This window comes from Glandiceps talaboti, chromosome 18 (genome assembly GCF_964340395.1).
Source record: "Glandiceps talaboti chromosome 18, keGlaTala1.1, whole genome shotgun sequence".
Lineage (NCBI taxonomy): Eukaryota > Metazoa > Hemichordata > Enteropneusta > Spengelidae > Glandiceps > Glandiceps talaboti.
The window spans coordinates 22,264,806-22,286,505 of NC_135566.1; the positions used below are offsets into that span (position 1 = coordinate 22,264,806).

Genomic DNA, 21,700 nt, shown 5'->3' on the forward strand with positions numbered 1-21,700 from the left:
GGAATGAGGGGGTCACAACTATAAGGTGGCAGGCTGTAGGGAATGAGGCGGTCACAACTATAAGGTGGCAGGCTGTGGGGAATGAGGGGCCACCATTGAGGTAGCTGGGGAATGAGGGCCAGGTCATCTTGTACTAAGGTGGCAGGGATTGAAAACCTAATTCACATTTCCATGGAAACAGTTCTTCCATTTTAAACAATTTGTGTTACAATGACTCATATATGTTAAAAATTAGGACAAGTTTTTGCCAAATTTTTTTTTCACATTTTGTGCCACATTTTGGAAAAATAATCCACACAATATCGTGATTTTGGTTACCAAGGCAATGGATGTTCCTAAAATAACCACTTTTTTGAACTCAGCATAACAAACTATATGCGGATTATATAACGGATTATGAGCAAATAAACTTGACTATTATTAAAATTACTATTTCTATATAATAATAACTATTTAAAAAATGTAATTATTATAATACATATTATAAAGTTCTCCACAATGGGTAAGATTTCATTCCATTTTTATGATGTATTTTAACCAAGAATACAGGTTACCCTATCTTTCCTGTATATATCACTGAATTTCCTTTATCTACCAGTATATGTCAACCTGTCAAATTGAATTAGTTACAATACTCCTGACATTTCTATCAGGTAATACTATGTAAATGACTATTCTGTTAAAAGTCAAGTGAGGTATTTTTGTTTACCCAACTGTGTAGTGTACTCCATTTGCCAAACATTCACATAAACACAACATGAACATCATGATTTGATTGACATGTATTATTATCAACAAGTCTTCCTAGAAGAGAAATCCCCCATCAAATACTTTACAGCTATGTGACTCCATGAATGGAGACATGATTTAAAAGAAATTGGTGGCAACAAAAAAATACTACAAAGTGACTCATAATGCAGAAAACTGCTGAATTTCAATATTTCAACCTGAATAATCAGCATCAAGGTCAAAGGTCAATGTCTCAAAAGAAAGTTTAAACATGGCAATATGGGGGCAGACACTTGAATATAGCCTCTAGTATATATTAACATTTTTTTTTGAGTTATGTGATAAATCATGATTGTTCACTACAAATATGGCTGCCATTGAGTAAAAAGTTATATGAACACCAAAAATAATGAATGTGTCTGTTTATATGGCTCTGCATTATCTATACAAAGTGTCTGCAATATGTAAGTAATAGCTTAATTTTGATGTCATGGTCTACCACGTAAAGTCAACTGAGGTAAAGCTCAATGGTCATTCATACAAGAAAGCTTGCACATGATTATTAGACAGTTGAATAGAGTCTATGTATTGAAGTTTTTGAATTATGCAGTTTAATATAATGATTTTTAACTACAAATATGGCTGTCATTCAGTAAAAGTGATATGTGCACCAAAGTTAATGCTTGTGTATAGCTCTTTTGTTCAATATTACTTTCAAACATGAAATTGGCAATATGTAAATACTACAATGTGTTTGTGATAAGCTGGAATTGGCTTGATTTTGGCAATTCACCATGTAAGTCAAGGTCAAGGTCAAGGTCAAAGGTCTCCAAAGCTAGCTTGCATCTGATAATATGGGGGTAGAAACTTGAATTGAGTGTCTGTGTATTACAGTTTTTGAGTTATGTAGTAAATATGCATTTTAACTACAAATATGGCCACCATACGGTCAAAATTTCATCCATCAAAAAACAAATTGACATGCATGTAAGTGTTCCATATGATATGTCACATTTGTGTCAGGTTTGAAAGAAATTGGATATTGCATGTCTGAGAACTTACATATTATGGACAGACAGACGAACAGACATAGCCCATTGTAATAGCCTCCCCCCTTTTTGGGGGGAGGGGGGGGGGTGAAAAATGAAGACTACTGATTTCAACAAACGTGGAACATACCATGCCTTGTTATGATGTTAGTTAATAATTTATCACTTACTTGGGCACAACTCTTCAGATCTTCCATATCTAAGTGATCAAAGATCTTCATTGCTAGTTCTCTTGGCAGTTCAATATCAAAGAAGGGAATTTCATTGATTTCATCCTATAGAGAAACAATACAGATAAACTTTACAAATCACTTTTCCTTAAGTTCTAAACTGGTTGATTTGAAAATATTAAAAAGGTAAAAAGAAAAAGGTAACAGTGACACTGAGCCCTCTTGTAATTCCTTTATTCTCTCTGAACAAGGTAACAGGGACACTGAGTCCTCTTGTAATTTCTGTGTTCTCTCTGAGCAAGGTAACAGGGACACTGAGCCCTCTTGTAATTTCTGTGTTCTCTCTGAGCAAGGTAACAGGGATACTGAGCACTTTTGTAATTTCTGTGTTCTCTCTGAGCAAGGTAACAGGGATACTGAGCACGTTTGTAATTTCTGTGTTCTCTCTGAACAAGGTAACAGGGACACTGAGCACTTTTGTAATTTCTGTGTTCTCTCTGAACAAGGTAACCGAGATACTGAGCCCTCTTGTAATTTCTGTGTTCTCTCTGAACAAGGTAACAGGGATACTGAGCCCTCTTGTAATTTCTGTATTCTTTCTGAAGAAGGTAACAGGGACACTGAGCACTTTTGTAATTTCTGTGTTCTCTCTGAACAAGGTAACCGAGATACTGAGCACTTTTGTAATTTCTGTGTTCTCTCTGAACAAGGTAACAGGGACAATGAGCTCTTCCCATATTGTACTTTACTGGATAACTTCTATTCCTTGAACATAATCAGGTTGCATCTTACTGAAGACAGTTTGTAGTGTGCGCAATGCAATGCAATGCGAAGCGACCAAAATTTTCACGATAAGGACTTTTTTAGAAATTATATCTTAAATTTCCTCTTTTCTGAATTCATATAACACAACTGTGGCAAATATTTCTATGAATCGTACAATACTTCAAGCCTACTACAGAGAACATGTAGGCATTCGCTGAGATAAACATGAACACTACCTGGGGAAATGCATTCCAATGTAGCTAACATGTACATAAGACGAAATGCATAGAGGACTGGTACATCTAAACAAGAATTCTTTAATTACCGTAAATATATAGCAATACAATCACTGAATGTTTTTACAGTTGAAATACTTCGTACGTTGTTGGTTGCGTGTGTGCACAAGTAACGCCATGTTGTTTGTTGATATTCAATGCGTACATGTATGCCCATGACAAGTAAGATGCAACCTGATTGGCTATGTGGCTCACTGAGTAGAATGGCGTAGGCATGGGCACCAGTTCAGATGTAGAGGAGGCGATCAGGATAAAAAATGTAAACATGTACCAAGAAGGTCAATTCAGGCAAAATAACGAAGGTAAAATAGCAATGAACGATTATCCGACATCTACATCGGATTTTAATCAGATTGATGTCATACCCAACGTGGCCTAACTTAGAGCCTCTCCACATAGTCTATTCAAATCAATTATCATGAAGGTCCTTTAACAGTTCCCACAATGATTGAACAATCGGCTCATCATGTACCCACTTTGTTAACTTTCACTAACAAGATCCCATGCTGTTACATAGGTGGTAGAGTGCTGTGTTGTTTACATTTGTGTAGGACGAATTTCATCGTGTCTAAACAGCAAACCCGTCTAGTATTTGGCATTAGGTAATCCTCAAAGCTATGTCGGATATTTCAAAACCAGGAGTTACAGGTACAAGTAAATAAGGTAATATCTACAATAAGTGTAAGGTCTTGCTTGGACTGTGGGCTTATCATCCAAGTTACAAGAAATTGGTTGATGTGTGCATTCACCAAGTACCATCATTTATAGCTGTTACAACCCAACAAACAGAAAAAATTCTCCTGATTTAAGGAATTTCTGTTTAGGTGTTGGTGAATAATAAAACCATGTTTTCATAGCATTTAAGTGGTTGTTTTTGTCGTTCATTTTATTGTACATCACTCCCTGGCCAGTAGGGTTACTTGGCATATGTTTATTTTAGAACAACATGCATCTCTCTCCGTGTATGTCAGCAAAATTTGTAACTGTCATTTCTTCAAGACAAGAAAAATAGCAGTGCCTGTTTTGGTTCCATTTTAGTAAGAATGAAAAATACCGCCAATGGCTTTGTAGCACAACTGTACACTTTTCAAAAATGTTTATCCATATGCTAGTCCATGCTAACAATAGGTGTTCATTTGCTGAATGACTATCCAGTTGCCTATCCAACCATGTTGCTATCTTTGCGATATACGCGATCATTTGGCTTTGCTATGGGCATGGTCATGTTGCTAGATATATTTGCATACATTTTTCAATGTTTTTGTTCACTTGTGTATGAATTCCTGATATTATCTTTGCAATATACATGATCATTTGGCTGTTGCTATGGGTGTGGTCTTGTTACTAGGCACATTTGCATACATTTTTTGAATGTTTATTCATTTGTCTTTCAATTCCTGTTATCTTTGAAATGTACATGATTATTTGACTGTTGCTATGGGCATGGCCTTGTTGCTGGGCAAATTTGCATACATTTTTTGAATGTTTATTCAATTGTCTATTAATCCCTGTTATCTTCCCAATATTTGTAATCATTCGGCTGTCGCTATGGGCATGATCTTGTTGCTAGGCACACTTGCATACATTTTCTGAATGGTTATTCATGTGTCTTTCAATTCTTGTTATCTTTGCAATGGACATGATTATTTGGCTGTTGCTATGGGTGTGGTCTTGTTGCTAGGCATATTTTACATACATTTTTTGAATGTTTATTCAATTGTCTTTAATCCCTGTTGTTTTTTAGGAAATTTACCTCATAGTTTCATACACTATTTTTCCTTTCCAAAATCATTCTTACAAGACTCGGTCTGTGACAAATTCACATGTCCTTGTACCAACAAGGAAACTTAGACTAGGCCAGTTCTCTTTTAGCTATCATGGAGCTAAGATTTAGAATAAGTTACCATATCCATTAAGATCTATGAATAGTAAAAACAAATTTCAGAATGCTCTCAGAAGGTATGTTACTAACTCAGCATAGACAGTCAGTGATTTATCTCATTTAAGATTACCACTACAAGTATATTATGATGTTCTTTTGTGTATTTAACATGTTACCCATTTAAATGGGGAATGGCCAATGATTAGCATTGTTTTTGCTATTTTGCCAGCCCCACCATGGTCACACAGTTTTCAAACCAGCAAAGGTCTTTTCTCTCATTTTCTTTCTCTTTTAAGTATCTGTATGAATTTCTTTCTTGTGATGTAAGAGTATCCTTTATGTGTGGTGAATGAATAAATAAATTAATAAATAAATATTTTTTTAAAGGTTCACAATGTTAATTTTCATTTGAACATTTTCTCATCTACACACCCAATGTAATGTCCCCACCAACTATCAAGGCAATTGGATATATTTGGTAGTTCATTGGTCTTGTCTTAGTACTGAACCAAGTCAGTTCATATATGATTGAATAATGGCTAATGACAAATCAAAATATAGCTCTAAGTCGGCTAAATTGCATCATATCCCAAAGCAAATTGATGTGCATATGTAAAGTCATAGTTTATTATCCATTTACTAAGTTTTAAAGAAATCGGTCAATGAATGTCCAAGAAATGGTGCCAGATGCACAGACATACAGATGGACGCACAGACGGATGGATGGATGGAGCCCAATCTATAAGCCCCTGTCCCAGACTACATCTGGCGGGGGCTAATTAGCAACTACCCATGGTTATAATATGTAGTACATCAGTGTTTTATTTAAGGGCGGTAAGTAGGTAAAATCTACCGGGGTTCCCACATCATTTTACCGGGGTACCCCACCTAAACTATGATACATTGCATGGGAAGCACTACCAGTTTTACCTCTTTCCCCCTTTCTGTTACCGGGGTTCCCAAACCTTAGCAAAAACACTGGTACATGTATATATAATAATAATAATGATAATGTTGGGTTCTTATATAGCACTTTCCCACTCCATGCTCAAAGCGCTTTACAATTATTACCCCTGGCTTGGTTCAGAACGGCACAACGGCCCAACAGCCCTATATTCAACAAGGAGTTTAACAGCATCTTGACAGTTAAAGATAGGGGAAAAGCTTGAGATGGGGGAGGGGTCTTAGCTCTAGAGAATTTTTTGACACTAAACCAATTGTTAGGGGCCCTAACAATTGGTTTAGTGTCAACTAAGGGTAATAATTTCCAAGCCTTATGAGACGGCACTAACATGTAATTAGCAACTACATAGGGTTGAAATATTTTTTTTTTTAAAGTTTAATAGCATCTTGACAGTAAAAGGTAGGGAGAAGAGCATATAAGATGGGGATATGTCCACTTCTCAGGGAGGTCCTAGGGGGTCTCCCCTAGAACTAGAAGCTCAGCTCTGGAGGTTTTTACCCTTTAAGCCAATTTTTAGGCGATTCAGTCCCTTTCAGGCAAAAATTTCCAAGCTTGACACTACCAACATGTAGCAACTACATAGTGTTGAGATATTTCTTTTTAATTTGATAGCGTCTTGAGACTAAGAGGTAGGGAAAGAGCTCTAGACTGTGACATGTCCACCTCTTCTGGGGTGTCCTTAGGGGGTCTCTTCTAGAAGGTCAGGGGATTTTACAAATGTTTAGGCTATTCAGAGCCTTTCAGGCAATAATTTCAGGTATCAGAAACTATTCTTTATACATAGGGTTGAATAAGTTAAATGACATAATTATAGTAAAGGTCAGCACATCTGATGGTTGTATCATTGGTAGGGGAGATTTGGAGAGTTTGTTTTAATTACTTTAAGAAGTTTAAGAGTCTTTTCAGACAAGTTTTAGACTATCTTGGTAACAATTTCACATCTATAGAAGATTATCTACAATAAACAATTAATCTTTATTCATAGGGTTAGAATGTTTAAGAAAAGTTTAATACCACTATGACAGTAAAAGTTTGGTGCATCTGATTGTTGGTTGGGGTGAGGGTGCCCTAGCAGATTTGGAGGGATTTCTGGCTCTATTAACACAATTTTTACATTATTCTTAGCCTTTAAGGTAATTTGACAGCTTCAAAAAGCTAAAGTTAATGTAATTTTTAAAGGAGTTTCACATGACACATAAAAATGCGTCATGTAGTGACCGTAACATTTGGATAGTGGCATTACTATCACAGATATAGTCACCGGTATGTTATAGAACTTTAGGTGCCTACTATGTATACTAGAAACTGAAATCTGATTTGTAGTGTTGATAACATGTAGTGTCCGAAATAGAAAGCATACAATGTATATTAATCTCTTATACTGAAGAGTAGAACAATTTAGATTTACTTCATTAAATTTATAAACTATCTATACCATTATGGAACTTTCAAATTTTGGCCCAAAGTGCAATATGTGAAGCATTGGTCATTATATGCGTAACAGCCAAGCATTTACATGACATGTTCTGTAACTAGTGTGGTAGGTAATTCATGTAATTTATGTATGTATAGTTATGTTTGAGCGTTACTCTAGGTGATGTAATATTAAAGAATATAGATAACAAACTGGGACAAAAATAAATACTATAGTTCAGACAAGGTCATGCCACTGTAGTTCTAAATGGATTTTTCCTTCATCAAAATACAAAACACAATACCCCCCCCATCCAAAATTTCAAAACAGGATGACCCCCCCCCCTGCCAATTTCAAAAACAGGGTGATCCCTAAAAATCCACCCCCACCCCCCAGCTGAAGAAACTGCCCAGTCCCTAAAAAGGAGAGCATATTATGGTTCAAGGTAAAAGTAAATACATCATATGAAATTTAAATTCTAAATTATGGAGGGTGATTTTGATATGTATACCTGCCTGTAAAAATTAATGAAGTGATCTTTAAATTTTATAAAAAAATTTAAATGGTCTCCTGACTTTAGATGTTGAGCTATCACAATTATATATTATTATGGCGATTATGCTCTTATACTTGTCCACACAATGAGTGTCATTCTTGAATCACACATGCTTGACAATGTATAAACAACACTTTCACAACAGACACACGCACACACACATGCATATACAAGCATGCACACACACACACACACACACACACACACTGTGACTGACTGAATGACTGACTGACTCACTCACTCACTCACTCACTCACTCACTCACTCACTGACTCACTGACTGATAACTTGATAGGTGGGGGTTGTGGTAGTAACTGACTCACCACTATCGTAGTAACGCTTACGTATGCTATGACACATTTGGGAAAACTGCCCACAAATGTAACAATCTTAAAACTACCATCATGGAGGTACAAATATATTTAAAAGCATCTCCCAGACTTCTCAAGCTTAAGGAAACAAATATCGAGGTAGGTAGTGAAATTTGTAAAATCTTGCTAATTATGATTCATATTATTTTATTTTATACGTCTCTACATATTTTGTAAATTCATTTTGAATTTGATTGATTTTCAGACAAATATCGACTACATTTACAAAATATAAGCTAGTTTAAATTTTTCATAGGCAATTTTTTTAATATTTTGTTTCGATTCAGTTGCTTACCAAATCGGCGATCAACGTTTCTAGTAGATTTTCGGGATTCTTCCGCTGTGACAATTCATCTGTGATGTCCAGACAGTCGTTGGCGCTTCCTACATTTATCTTGTTCGAGCGTCTATCTTTAGTGCTTGTGTCTTTGGAGTGGTTACCGTTTAGCAAATCGTCTGCGATGGAAAGTGCCTCGGCAGCAATATCTGGTTTGGAAATATTTAGTTTACATTCATCCAAGTCATCGTCTTCTCCAACATCATAACTTGATGACATCTCGCCAAATTTTCTTCTTTTCCTACGTCTATCAAAACTACTCTCTGCATCGTCACGTCTACGTCCGCAGCCGTCTGTCTCTTGAGGTTCGCCTGCGTGCCTTTGGTGTTCATGTAAGAGTTCCCGCTGCCACCTTTCTCGGAATTGTTCTAGATCTTCTCGAATATTCATATTTCTTATATTTTTCCATAGACGTACGTCGTGTAAAAATAATGCCCACGGTTCGTGTTATTTGTAAATCATCAATTTATGCAAGTAAAATATCCAGAATATCACCTTAGGTTCGCCATATTGCCGGTCACAAATACGCATGCGTATAAAACTCGTAAACTACACTTCGGGTCACGGGAGAGGTCATTTCCCGTGGTAGCTTTTTCTTCATTTTGCAATGTTTTGTATGGCTAGGTTTACTTTAGCAACTCCGATATGCTCCATTTCTGCTTTTTATTACAGGTATTTGGATTACCCAAATAAACAGGTTCAAATTACAAGTACAGTAACTAGTAAATTTCAAGTACATGAAACTTAAAAGGTGGAGTATAGACTCGTTCTTAATATTGTAATACAACCAGGTGCGTCAGAACGCTAGCGATTTGATATATTACCCAATCATGCAGACTAAACGGCACCATCTAAGACAAAAAAACAACCAAACTGTAGCAATTTTTGTATCAAATGTTACTTTTACCAGGTGCGGTGTTTGGGAATAACAACTCTTTGTTGGTGCAACGTTGCCAAATTTCACACTACTAGTAGTAGTACTACCACGTCTTTATTTTCCATGTTCATTTATAAATAACATACATCTCGACAAAGCTATGTTTCAGGTTGGAACTCGGGTAAGTCTGCAATGATTCATAAACTTTACATGACTAGTGTGCGCATGCTTAGTTGAGGTTTTAGGCATCGAAAGGGGTCATGTTTTTATCATCAAATCGTCTACATGAGACAGTATTGGCTCCATGCCAACTGTGTGAAACAATACCCCAGAAGATGGGGTTATTTGTAAACAATTCCATGCGTAGAGTTTAGGTGAACCGTGTAACTTACTGTAAGTACCAGAACTGAACAACTGAGCTACGAAACTTCCGTAAAAACTTTTTCCAACCCCAGTTACAAGTGTTAAGCTGCATTTGATTATGTGAGTATACGATACAGTATTTCACTATACCACATTACCAGAGCTTTACACAGTATGTTGTAGTTGTACAGCTTGGAAGGAAAGTAGCGTTCTGCTAATATGCTGGAAGTGTAAAGAATATTCTTCGTTTAGACTCAAATTTTCCCTTTTATTTTGCCGGGCAGAGTCCAGACACCGTATGTGCATGTATCTTTATAGTAATGATCTAAAATGAAGGTCATGTGATGTTATATTATGTAACAAACATCTGCATCATCGATTCTAACTAACACAATCACAGAATCACTTGATGATTACGGGTGTTGATAAGCTGTTTGGTAAAGTTTCTGAAAGTTTAAGTCGTTCTTTCTTCGAGTTGGACCTTGAGTGTCCGTACAGATCGATGGAACGTGATATGACTTGTGTCACCGTGGCCTTGGCAAGGGGCCAACTTTTCTTTTGTTTATTTTGGATCCGTAAAGGCACAACTTGCTTCAACTTCAGAGTCCCCGAGAGATGTATATACACATATCAGCGCAGACTCGCTTGACGGCACCCAGCCCTTTGCGTACATTGATTCACCATCAACGGTTTTACAATATAGGCCAGACAAATAAATCATGCACCATCCACCGCCATCCAGTAGAAGCCTCCGCTGTAATAGTGAAGATTTCTGTCTCCAATAATGTAAAAAGAGAAGACAAAAAAAGTGTGCTAACGTCAATAACAATATCTGAAAATCTGTAGGTTGGAAAATATTGACATTTACACTTGCAACTTCAATGTGAACTTATTTTTGGTACAGATGTTTTGTCAACAAGTTTGACCTTGAATTTGATACATTTGAAACTTTCGGCAGGTGAACCGATTGTCATTCCCAAGAACATCTTGAATTTATTTATTCTTGAAAATTCACCGACGTTACTTATTACCGTGAGATAATTGAAATGGATGCGTATTTCGAGTAATTTCCAGCTTTCCCGCCTTATTTAGGCAAGTGTTTACTTTTCCCGCCAAATTCCAAGGCAAGTTTTCATTATATTATTAAACCAATGAAGCTTTCGTGATATACGATATTTAAGTGCAGAATTATAAACTCTCAGTTGATATATAGGAATCAGTATTTATTTGTCCAACCAACAATATACACTATGTTCTCTGGTATCTCAATGTGTGATTCCATTCTGGTCAAATTAAAAATGGGAAACTCAATCAAATTTTATTTCTTTTCCTGGTCACATAAGCAGTTACTCGAACACTGTAAACTTCTATTAAGTTGAATAAAATGAAATAAAAAGTTGTAATAAAATATATTATGATATGACAAAAACCCAGGTGCCAGTCCCTATTCAGTGGCAATTGATCCTACTCACAACTCGATTCAGGGACAGTGTTAATAGTTTACAAGAGGGCGGTTATTGAATCATGATGCAATATTACACAGTACTGCAGTTATTACATACTAGTTGTAACGACTGGCCCATCCTTGGTATACGTAGCAAAGGCTATCCTCGGAGACGGCCTAGTGTCTCACACTGCATACAAACATCTAGGCTTAATGGTTAACTGCATGATGAGCCAAAGTAAAGTTTCGAAATAGATAGCGATGAAAAAAAAACGAATCTTTATTCCAGGATATCATTGCAGCTGTTTCGTGACGCTATACAAATGAATCATGAAATTTATAATATAGGGTGTAAGTATTAGGTTTACACTATTATTAACAATATTATTAACAAGTGGTTTTATATGGTGTGACCATGGTGTGATATTGTGTGGTGTGATGTGATGTGATGTGATGTGATGTGATGTGATACGCCAACATATCATTCATTTATTCGTAATAATTGTTCATCTCATTGTTACATATCCTTACGATTTTCCATCTGATGGTGCTAAAGATCGTTCAGATCTAGCTACATGTACTGAAGTCGTAACTGTTTAGTTTAAAATGTACCAAAGTTTTGGAGACGTGTAGAGTCCTAGTGTCTCGCCTGCCACTAAGCCCATGGCTGACCACGCATGGCCTTTCCGATACGTGCTTCCTCGATTTGGCGCCGGACAAACGACTGTCGATCGATTGAAGCGGCGTTAGAGAATTTAAACGTGAACATGAATACAGAATTGACTTCTGCTGTAGAAGTTAACGTTCTACTAAGCCAAACTTTGTCAGAGACCAATCACGCCATATGCCGAGATCATATGCACATAAAAAAGATTTTTTTTATCTTTATTAACTTTACGATGGTACACTTTGGGGTATGCCTGTGTCTAGTCAATATATTATGATGGGCGTCTTGGGACTGGTTATAACACACGACCTGAGCAATAAATTTGCGTACAACTTAATACTAAATGTATTTCGTATTTTCATATGTTTAAAAAAAACATTCGCTTCTTTGTTATAATATTTTAATATGCTGTTATGATTCTTCGGACAAAGTAGTTTGTTACGAGTCGGGAGTGGATATTTTCCCGCTAGTTTGACATACACGCGGCGCTCTCATTAACATAGTGTGCGACACGCGACAGGTCGCCCGCTGAACGCGTGTGAGTATGACGGTATGCTACAAGTTGTAAAAAAAATAGCTTTTATATCCGGCCCACGCACTGCAATCCGATGCATTGGTGTATACGCAGCGTTTAATCCAGCTAGTTCCATTGTGGTCTAATAGTTATCATGCTTCAAAAGAATTGCTTCAGTAAGCACATTTACAGCGACTGACGACAACGGGGATTTCTCTGGGAATACACCGACTAGCGATGGCGTCGTACTTTCTACGCGATTTCCGTATTGCCGTTTAGCACCTTAATTAAATCACAGTTGATTAGCCATCAATTTCTCCATTATATGTACCTGATTGCTTTCAAAATTGCTTTTCAAACCATGAAAATAAAGATCAATATTAAAGAAGTGGCTGACTATATCCACATAGGTTGAAGGTTACATTACGTTTATTACTTGCACTTGCGCAAAACCAACGGGCTTGACTTCTAATCATTTTCCCCTCGAGTCACGTCCCTCCCTTCGAGCTTCAGCCGTGAACCGTTCTTCCGAACTTGAAAAACGGGATCCGTCCTCGAAAACTGTTCTTCGTCGATGTTGACCTGTTGATACTTAAATTGGCTTATCGCCATGATTAATATTGACCTATCTCTCAACTATATACTAATCCCTTCGGGTTTTTTTGAACCACTCCAAAAGTCTGAACCATAATTTCAGATCATACAAATAAAAAACTGTTTTGGCTAAGTGTCGACGTTTCTGAAAGTTCCGAAGTCTTTCAGAAACGTCGACACTTAGCCCATTTTTTTAAAATATGATATTTGTTGAAATTGAATACTTGTTACTCTACTATGTGGCCTAGATACAATAAGCACAATACATCGATGGTACATTGTTTGCTCTCTTTCCCAAGGAACACACTTCTTTGGCGCGCAGGTTGGATGATTGTCAAACTTCACAGCGCGGAACGGCGCCGCAAATATACCGTTTGATCACGGCCAGTATACATAATAGATTTAGTTTTGGACAGTTATGTCGCAACACGTGGTGTTTGTAAACAATCGACAATAGTTGCCAGCCGCTCACAGAGTACCTACCTGTTTAAATGATTGGCAGCTTGGCACCACGCCCAATTTATGTCGACGTTGCGTGTGCCAACTTTCTCGTCCAATCAACACTCGATTTCATCATGGCTATTTATACCGGCTTATGAATAAAACGTGCGGGAGACAGTCCCTGAACTAAAATGATGTCAACAAACAACTAGTACAATACAGCACACATAACACAAAGAGCAGCAGAGATACACTTAACCGGCAAGAGATCACACAACCCAATTCGACTCCGGCGAATAACGCATGGTCTATCATCCACCTATTATACTACTAGGAACGCTGTTATTATCACTAATCGTAATACATGTATTACATATTGACGTGTACGAGAAGGTCACGCAAAAGCACGGCGACCCATTTACACAGTACTTATACGCGTCTCTGCATAATTTCTCCGCAGACAACGTCTAATGCAGCAGCAGTCATGGACTTGACGGACGAGGAGAAAATGGACAGTACAGTCGAAGAGGTAGCCAAGAGACTACGAGAAATTGGCGATGAGATGGACGTTAGATATGCACACACGAAACTGCCGACAGTGCAGGACGTGGTGGAACAATGCCTGTTAGACGGTGTCCGTTATTTGTGCAAAACTTGCGATGGAGTTTTACTCATGTGTCATATATTTGCTGCCATTTACGTGATCAAAAGATGATGTCTAACCTAATTGTATGGACTAAATGACCTTGAAGGTATGTATGTTATTATCGCACATTTTATCAAATAGGCCATATTCAGGCCAGGGTCACTAAAACGCCATTCTCGTGTTATATTGCAGTATTTCAGTATTCGGGTCACCCTATTGTCACTCGTTTTTGAATACTTTAAGTTGACGTCACTACTAGAATATGTATTTTATTTCTTCCCTGAGAGTTATTCATTTTATAATTCGTGTCAGCTGTTACTGCAAACAAGAACGGACGCACTCGTTTCACCCAAATCCTCGTCTCTTCGGTAAATCAAATCTTAGCAGAGTCGACAGTACGTTGACTTCCTTGTTTATGATTACAGAGCTGTGAAAATAAAGTGGCGGTCACCACAGCATTGTCACCATGGTATTTACAATGGTACAATTGACGACAAAAGTATCAAATCAATAAACACATAAAAAAGAGATGGTTTTCGAGGACAAATCTTTTATATTGAAGCTATGGTGTTCGGACTCAAGGACACAAGTTGCACCTAGGAATTTCAATTTTTAACGAATTGTCGCGTCCTGTAGATATTGATTTAATTTTTTTTACAAATAGTATACATTATTTTGAATTGGCCATAATAAAAAAAAAAACATTGTTGTCGTACACGTAGTCTCACTGACCACAAAGGATGTCACACTCGTGAATCATTTTGTCATGATTGTTGATGAATTTTTAAACAGCTAAAATCTTCATCAATAGGCTTAAGTTTTAGCACAGATAAGTAACACTTACTTATTATCTGTGGTTTTTAGAGATGTTTCTTTCCAATATAAACAAAAGAATGAATGAGTCATCTATGCCAGACAGCTCAGATTGCTTGGCACGTGACGCGCCCTCTACTCTAACGCCATTATTACTATACGATGTACTTTGCCAGACGATATATTTTCGATGACGCCACGTGTGTATTTCCCGCCATTACTGCACAGTGGAAAAAAGCGAGCGTTTGGAACAGTGTCAGTGTCGTTGTTTCATGACGGGTGTTAAAGTTAATTGCTTTGTATCACCATGACCGTAGTACGCGTGCGGCGGCACACTTACATCGATCCCAGACATACGAACCGTCAAATGCGGGGGCGGATGTCAACTGACACCACGTCTATGGTTAAATTTAGATCGGGTGCACTAGTTCTGTTTCTTTGTTTACATTTCAGTCGCGAGCCTCTCACCCGTAGAGCTGCTCCTGTTACAGCCCCCACTAAAAGCAGAGTAAAAGTGACATCTAAATAACGTTTAATCGACGTAATATAAGTATATAGTTGAATTTTCAGTTGTCTGATGATCGTGTGTGTAAGCGTGAAACAGCTCAGTTCTGTCTCAGTTCTTCGCATATGTTATGATTTCTATTCTCTTGGACTCTTCTGTCGTTGTCACAGCGTTGAACACTATTTTATCCAGGGAAATGTTGAGCACTACTTTATCCAGTGATATATATATATATATATATTATCAAAGAAGTATATATATATATATATATATATATATATATATATATATATATATATATATATATATATATATATAATATACATAATGTGTCTATGTCTGTCTGTGTCTGTGTCTGTGTCTGTGTCTGTGTCTGTGTCCGTCTCTTCGTGTCTGTGTCTGTGTCTGTCTGTGCCTGTGCCTGTGCCTGTGTCTGTGTCTGTGTCTGTGTCTGTGTCTGTGATATTGCTTTCATCATAGACCCTGTGTAGGGTCTATGCTTTCATACACGTCGTGACATGCTTAGCCATAGTACAATGTATTATTTAAATCAAGGCGAAGTAAGTACGGGGAGAACGCAGTAAACAACGGCGCATGCTCTCGATCGCGTACTAAGACCCATTCCAAGATGCCTGCCCTTGGAAGTTTTACCAGGGGCCACATTTTAAAGCCCATTGTACTCTGTTTTTACCGTGCCTCGCCATGGTTGCCAGGTAACACTGAAACTTGCGTAGCTGGGGTGGTGCCGCCGAAATTGTGATGTAAATAAATACATTGATGTTTTGAATTGAAAACTTAACAAAAGACAGGGTGTCCTGAGGAGAGAGCTATTTTCCAACTATTTTGTATACAAACCAGAATGTCATCTGACAAGGCAGACGGTCTTGGCGGGGGTCGCGTAGCAACTGACGGTCATAAACAAAAGACCGACTTGGTTAATTTCACTGCAAGTGAAGAAAGCAAACACATTCGTTGTAAAATTGATGTAGTTTGAGTAACTCCTTCGAAATTGATTTGAATATATACCACTAAAAGGAAAACAAAGAGAAAATTAAAATGCTTACTAGTATTGACGTGTGTAACGTACAACCTCAGTCATCTTATTGTAAACGTAATACATATATACAATAAGAACAAATAACATTTTTAAGTTGTGCTCAAAAATTGTCAAGAAAGAAAAGACAAGTAAAATTATTGGCCGCAGTGAAGCAAGCGTAGAATTAATTCATATTTCATTTTATCTTGCAAAGTAATGTACCCATAGTAACCATTGTGAGGTAAAGCTTTCCTCGCAGTAAATTTTTTTGATAGTTCAATCGTTGGAGGTTATTATGTTGGCACTTTGCCAAACAGGCTAACTAACATGATGAAATATGTACACTGTCAGGAGAACCATTCACTTTCAACGTTTAGGTTTATAACATCGTCAGGAGAACATAAATATTTTTAACACCTACCTCCACACAAGTACGATACAATGTAAAGCGTCGGATTTCTTTGGCTTTATACCCGTTTGTATGTCTGTAAGAATTATCTGTTTTGTTAGTTTGATTGTCAGATAGGCCTATATCATTAACTCACTTGTTATCTCCTCATCTCCACAGGTAGCCACTTTGGTCTAAAAAGGGAAGGTGGAGTCGAAGTTCTTGCAAAACATCCCAGTAATTTTCATTACTCAAAACCTTTATACTGCCACTTGTTGCGTCGCCTTGGCAACTGTTAAAGATGAGAACCACGCTCATTACAGCCTACATCACTCCCAAACTACCAACGTATGTGCGGTCATGAAGAAATTCATATGGAACCAGGGGATATCTCAGTTTTCGAATTCAAACTGTCCGCCAACAGTTGCACCAGCAATGGATATTTTTCTGCGGAGGGACTACTTATCAATGAAAAGTTTACAACCAAAGAATTTTGTAAATAGAACTTTAAAAGAATCTATGGGTTTTTGTTTATTACTTAAAATTTGTAAACTTAAGATTTTTGAACTTTCCGACCTTTGACATTGATTTTGTACAAACTTTGCTCTGTCATTTACATAAGCATTTATCACATTTAATTAACCATTGCCTCATCGACTGGACAACGGCCAAATGGCCATGGTCATTATGTGATCAATTTGTGATCATTTCTCTACGATTGTGTGTTTCTTGTAAAAGTTTAATCAGCTACGTGTGTCTGTTTCCTCTTTGTTTTCCTTTACATGGCAGTAATTGAGTGCTTTCCCATTGGTCGTAAACCTATAATGTAGACCAGTGCTGACGTTCAGTTTTACACAAATGCTAAGACCACTATAGTCTGAGAACAGATGCAATACTGTAAATGTCTGTATCGACTATTGTAATAACTGAGTGGCGGAGCTTTCTACTGTCACAAAGTATCCGATGAAATAACATTAGAAGATAATGTGGTCAGATTTGTTTGATTTGTTTACCTTTTTTACCAGTAAAACAGTTCTGTTGCAGGCTTATTTTGTTAGTTGTTCTCATTCTGTTTTGTAATTTGATCTTAATTCCCCAGCAGGTCTTTGTTTACATTCAGTCTGCGTTTCAGAGGAAATACACTTCAGTTGTATGTTGACCTCAATTTGACCTCGTCATCATTGTCAAACGTCAGCACACAACCTGACCCAACCATTTTTTGATAGCTAAATATTTGGTCAGTCAGCGAGTCGCCGTAACAAGTAGGCCAGGCACACGTCTCGGAAATTGAGCGTCTGGTACGACACGCGAATGTCCATTGTACGGTAATGCTTGGGCAGTTTTGGACAAACCATGTCCGGACTTATGTAGACGCTCAGATACATTTCCATTGTGTTGTTGCATTTGACACGTGACCTGGCCAAAGTATGGTCGTCCAAACAGGAAGCTATTTGGCATTTTGTAGCGTATAAATGAAACATAAATGGAAAACAAAAACAAATAATAACCCAAACGATAATTTCATTTCCTGTGGCCAGTCAATATTTTATCATTGTCATAAGGAACTGCCTTTACGATTTGTTCAACCACTGCCAAGAAAAGTATATAAAAAATAACGACTCTGGATTATCCACCGTCAACTCGAAAACTTATCAGATTAAATATTACAAAGATTTAAAAAAAAAACTTGTAACTTATAAAATGTCCATTTTGAAATGTATTATATATGTATATTAGTTTATTTTGGATCTTGGCCAAGGAACTCAGCGAAAATCTTGCCCTATTTATTGCAGGGAACGCAGGTGATAGTACTGTAAAGTGTGTCATTTCCCCCCGGGCCGTAAAACGTGTAATTTAGTCGTGGTTAAGGGTACGATGAACTGTAGTATTCAGACGTTACACGGGTCATCAACTACCCATACGCCAATTTCACAAGTGAAAAAAAGTTTCACATCTTAGACGTACGTATGTACTCCTCACTAAAGTTAGTCGATTTTTCTTCCTGATCAGAAATCACTCTTTGCATCATGCATGATGCTAAATTGGAACGTGTTATTGTTAGTATTTCTGAGGGGTTTTTAAGTTAATTTGTTTGTGTATATTTTGTCGTAGTAAGCCTCTTGAGGACACTGTACAGCTGACTGCGATATATCTGCCGTTTGTTAATTTATTACAAATTTTGTAAATTTATAAAAATTGTGCGATATTCCTTATAAGGAAGTACGGTTATGGTTACGGCGAGGAGTTTTGATTCCCGGATCAGAACACACAAAACATTCTACACAAAATACAATCCAAGAATCTTATAAATGAGTTCTTCCAGTACATGTATCGCAGATTTCAGAGTTTAGATTTCCTGGGGTTTTTTAAGTTTAAATTTGTACAAAGGAGACGCAGTCATTGCAGGTTGACTGTCAACGATACAAAATGAATGTAAATTTGTAAAAGACTTTTTCCTTGCGTAATTTTGTAAAGTCGTCAGTATTCTCTGCAGGATGAAAATATTGTTAACGAATCGGCAGACTGTTATTTTACTTTGTGAACGTGTCGAATACCATGTTATGAATGTCAAGATGATTTGTGAACCTGGTATAAACACAACAACTACTTTGTTCATTCCGCTGAATACCCAAGTAACCAAAGCAACCAATCTTTTTAAAGTTGAATAATATTGTTAAACCTGTTGTTTTTCTTCTAAACTGCCAGACTTTTTGCGAGTTGTTATTTATTTTCATAATACAATCGTGCATTTTTTCATCATACCAATCAATTTTGTAACAGAAAAAACTCTATTTTGTTAAGTGATCAGCCAGATCAACCTTTCCATCAATTATTCATTCATGTTTATGACTTTAGGTGATTGTTGTACATGGTTGAATGACGATTTGCAACTCCTGATTTAGAATTCTTTCATGTCTTATCTCTGCCATCGTCACCTGATATATTTGTCATCAGGACAGAATTGAATTTAGGATTTTGAATTTTATCATTGCAAAATATCTCTTATTTTCCATTATTTTTAGGAACATGTCAACACTCATTTGAATTTTCCAGACAACATTCCCTTTTCTCTAGTTACAGAAATGACAAAGTATGACAAGTATAGTTGTAGTTGTACAATAGTAAAGGATGCAGCACTTAAAGTTGATTGGCTGAAAGTGATTAGCTGATACAAGAACACGGGATGATCATTTTTATTACACGTGATCGAATGGTGTAGACTTGTCGGAGACAATCAACTTAAATTTCCCTTTCACACAAGATGTAAATATTTTGTTTATAAATTCAAATGATTCTTTACACATCACCAATTTGGGTGGCATTCTTTACGTATTGAGTAAGATGAACATTATCAAGCAACTCATTACGTGTAACTGTATCTGTACACTCTTAGAGTTTATTAAATTGAAACACGTGATATAATTCAAATTAGTATATGGTTGTAAAATGTACAGAGAGATCAAATTTACCGTTTTAAGTTCTGTCAGCAATGATGCGCATGCGTAGTTGGGATGATTCACGATGTTTTCCAACAGTGATGTATCATGTAAATGCGCAATTACATGTAATAAAATACAGTGACACTAAAACCCGGCCATGGTGTACAGTCTTTGATGTTTTACCGATGTTATGCACCAGTCCGATCCTACCGATAAAAACCCAAGTTAAGGTTGTCGAGATCAAATGCTTAGTTTTAAAATGCTACTAAACGGTAGTGCTTTTCCTGCCTGCAATTGATTTCTTTTCGCTATAAAGCCGACTTTCACTAACGATGGTACATCTTTGTTAACAGACATGTGATATATTGTCACTTCAATCTATCTTTCTTCTTTCTTCTGCTATATGTCAAACCCCCCCCCCCTTTCCAAATTTACAGTTTATAACCAAATACCAAAACATAAAGTTGACCCATTTCTTTGTGTAGTCGACGTCTTTCAAGAATGACAATTTTCAAGAGTTCAAACGTCGGCAAATCTGTTGAAGAATGAAATGAGGCCGTTGCCCCGAATGCCCGTACTGTCGTTAGCCATGAGTCATCCGCTACGTATATTTGTCTGGTGGCATGGCGATTATTACCCACAATCCTTTGATAACCGTCTAGTGGTTACTAACTACATGCCCTCGCGTGTGAAACGCTCAAGGTCATCGGAATAGGACAAAGGAATCGATTTCCCTCACAAGGGCGTTGTCCAACAGTAGATGAAAACAAGAATTGTCTAGTTACACTTTACATCTGTAAAAATAGTACTCAAAGGGAGACTTACCTCGTTTTATTGAGTGATTTATAGTTTTTAAACGAATACCTGATAGACCGTGTTTTCTTTTTAACTTGCCGACTTTACAAAGTACAATTCAACTTGTATGGCAAAGATGACCACGACCAGATCAAACCCTGGGGGTGAAACAGTCGAATAAGAATTTCTTTCTTTGCAGAATTAAACATACATATAGTTTATTCTTCAAGTGTCAAAACTCACAAGTGTTGTTCATTTGATACCTATATTAGTTTTCCATCCGTATGTCGCTTCAAATCAGTTCAGTACTCTAGTTAGAAGTGTTTCCCCTGGTCCTTTATACTAACCCATATCGAATTATTACGCTTCTTTCTCAAGTTTACCACGGTTTTCAACATATTTGTGTTTCCCGTAGACACCCTTTTCTTGTTTTCGTGAGTCAGTGTGAGATCATAAATGCCCAAGTTAGTGATTTCTGCAATCTCCTATCATTTTAGGGATTTTAATATTAAACGTCTCCCATCAAACAGTTAATATATTTCCAAAGTCTAATAAAGCTGTGTTCAATTTTCCAATTTGATGACGTCATTGCTAATAACTACCAAATACAACCCCAAACCAGTTTGGTCGATTGTAAAACGAAC

At 37.0% G+C, this 21,700-nt stretch overlaps 2 protein-coding genes across 3 annotated transcripts in view; one reads left to right on the top strand and one right to left on the bottom strand.

The window, feature by feature from the left end:
* LOC144448845 (F-box/WD repeat-containing protein 8-like) overlaps window positions 1–9,042 on the bottom strand; it is a 169,650-nt gene extending 160,608 nt beyond the window's left edge. Inside the window, exons 1-2 of one of the 2 annotated variants that reach the window (XM_078139154.1) lie at window positions 8,492–9,042; window positions 1,949–2,053 (exon numbers count right to left, since the gene is read on the bottom strand). In XM_078139154.1, the coding sequence (XP_077995280.1) occupies window positions 1,949–2,053; window positions 8,492–8,923 (537 nt within the window). In that variant the 5' untranslated portion in view covers window positions 8,924–9,042. The remainder of the gene's footprint in view (window positions 1–1,948; window positions 2,054–8,491) is intronic. The other variant, XM_078139155.1, reaches the window with a different exon arrangement.
* On the top strand, window positions 8,196–20,393 carry LOC144449278 (uncharacterized). The gene is made up of 3 exons (XM_078139792.1): window positions 8,196–8,295; window positions 13,894–14,185; window positions 17,002–20,393. The coding sequence occupies exons 1-2, from the start codon at window positions 8,230–8,232 to the stop codon at window positions 14,146–14,148; spliced, it is 321 nt and encodes a 106-aa protein (XP_077995918.1). The 5' UTR covers window positions 8,196–8,229; the 3' UTR covers window positions 14,149–14,185; window positions 17,002–20,393.
* The last annotated feature ends 1,307 nt before the right edge of the window (window positions 20,394–21,700 follow it).